General features: G+C 33.3%; 1 protein-coding gene across 1 annotated transcript in view; it reads left to right on the forward strand.

The window, feature by feature from the left end:
• hacd2 (3-hydroxyacyl-CoA dehydratase 2) overlaps nucleotides 1-1,698 on the forward strand; it is a 19,256-nt gene that overhangs the window by 6,842 nt on the left and 10,716 nt on the right. The window contains exon 5 of the mRNA XM_015386345.1: nucleotides 55-176. Within this exon, the coding sequence (XP_015241831.1) occupies nucleotides 55-176 (122 nt within the window). The remainder of the gene's footprint in view (nucleotides 1-54; nucleotides 177-1,698) is intronic.

The raw sequence follows: 1,698 nt of genomic DNA on the forward strand, positions 1-1,698 counted from the left end.
ATCCATCCATCCATCCATCCATCCATCCATCCTTCTGTGCATGTGTTTCTGTAGGTACAAAACGAGGACAGTGTGCTGCTGTTCGTCGCGGCCTGGACCGTCACAGAGATCATCCGCTACTCTTTCTACACCTTCAGCCTGCTTAATCACCTGCCGTACCTCATCAAGTGGGCAAGGTAAAAGACTTTGCCTCTCAGTATTATCAGGACGATGCAATGTCATTCAAAACCAACCATTTTTCAAATTTTGTTCAAATACAAGCAACATGATCTCTGAGGTAAAGGCGTTCCACTTTGTATTTTTAACGGGCATTGCAGCTGCTCTCCATAACAATGACGAAAACACTCTTCTACATGGTTTTCTGCCCATATATACAGCACTTAGTCATATTGTCTTCTAAAGACTTACAAGTACTGCCTTAATGAATGACTTAGTGTTAGATATATATGGGGATAATTTTGAATCAGTATTATTCACTCAAACAAAAACAAATCTCAATCAAATGAAAAGCAATTGTGGCCAAAACTTTTGTGATTGTTAAAAATATTTTTTTAAAGGAATATTATATTTTGCATCTTTGAAGTTGGAAATTTCAATTTATGAGGACAAATGTAATGCACCATTAAACTCTTAACATTGCGAGATCAACCATTGGGAAAAAATAAAACAATTTTTGCAACCATCTTACCCAATAAGGCAAACACAAAAGCATTGTTTAAAGTTATTTTTCAATTAGGCAGATGGACAGGCTAGGGCTGCAACTAACGATTATTTTAAAAATCGATGAATCAGGCGATTATTTTTTCGATTAATTGGACAAAAATATTTTTTAATATTGACCTCTTTATTCAGTAATAAACATTTTAGACAGAACAAACAGGCACACAAGTACAGGTTGCTCATTAACTGTACTGTTGCAATATAAAAAATAAATGTTTGTGTTAAAACTACATAAACTTACATGAGAAATGTAGCTATACATGCACAGAATATGGAGTACTTTGTTTCATAAAGCGCAAAAAAGACAGGCATTTTTGCCTGGATATATTTATCCTATTGTTTGAACCCCTTAGGGGTTCAAACAATAGATATATCCAATATATCCAGTCTCTCTCTCAGTCAAGACAGCTGCTTGCTGTGGTGTGCATGTTTTTCCCACCATGAAGCTTGTCATTGTTTGTTGTTTTCTTCTGTAATAAGAAGGACTGTTGAATTATACCCCTGCAGCGTGTCAGCAGAAAGCATAAAACTAGAATTTGTATTTCTAACGTTATGTAATATTTAGTGTAAATAATTAGAAATGTTGTGATTTATAAATATTTTTTCTCAAAGAATGAGTTCTGCAGTAGTCTTGCATTTTTGAAACTTCCTCATTTATCCATCTACAGACATAAATGAAAAGTTGTAGTCTTCATTTAAAAACTTCTATTATTTTTGATGTGCCCTTTAAATTTTAAAAATTCAATTAATTTCTCATTTATTTTCCATTACTGTAAAATACAAATTAACTCTTCAAATACGTCCCCCATTTCAACAAATGAGGTTTTTTTTAGACTAGAAGAGTTCTGCCTTTTAAGACAGGAAAGTATAGCAGTTAAAGTTGCTACTTGAGAAAATATTTAACCATAGAGATAAAAATTACCCTGTAATTCAAATTATCAATTGTATTTGCAATAAAAATGAGAGAACTAGGGGTGC

This window comes from Cyprinodon variegatus, unplaced genomic scaffold, assembly GCF_000732505.1.
Source record: "Cyprinodon variegatus isolate N-32 unplaced genomic scaffold, C_variegatus-1.0 Scaffold364, whole genome shotgun sequence".
Lineage (NCBI taxonomy): Eukaryota > Metazoa > Chordata > Actinopteri > Cyprinodontiformes > Cyprinodontidae > Cyprinodon > Cyprinodon variegatus.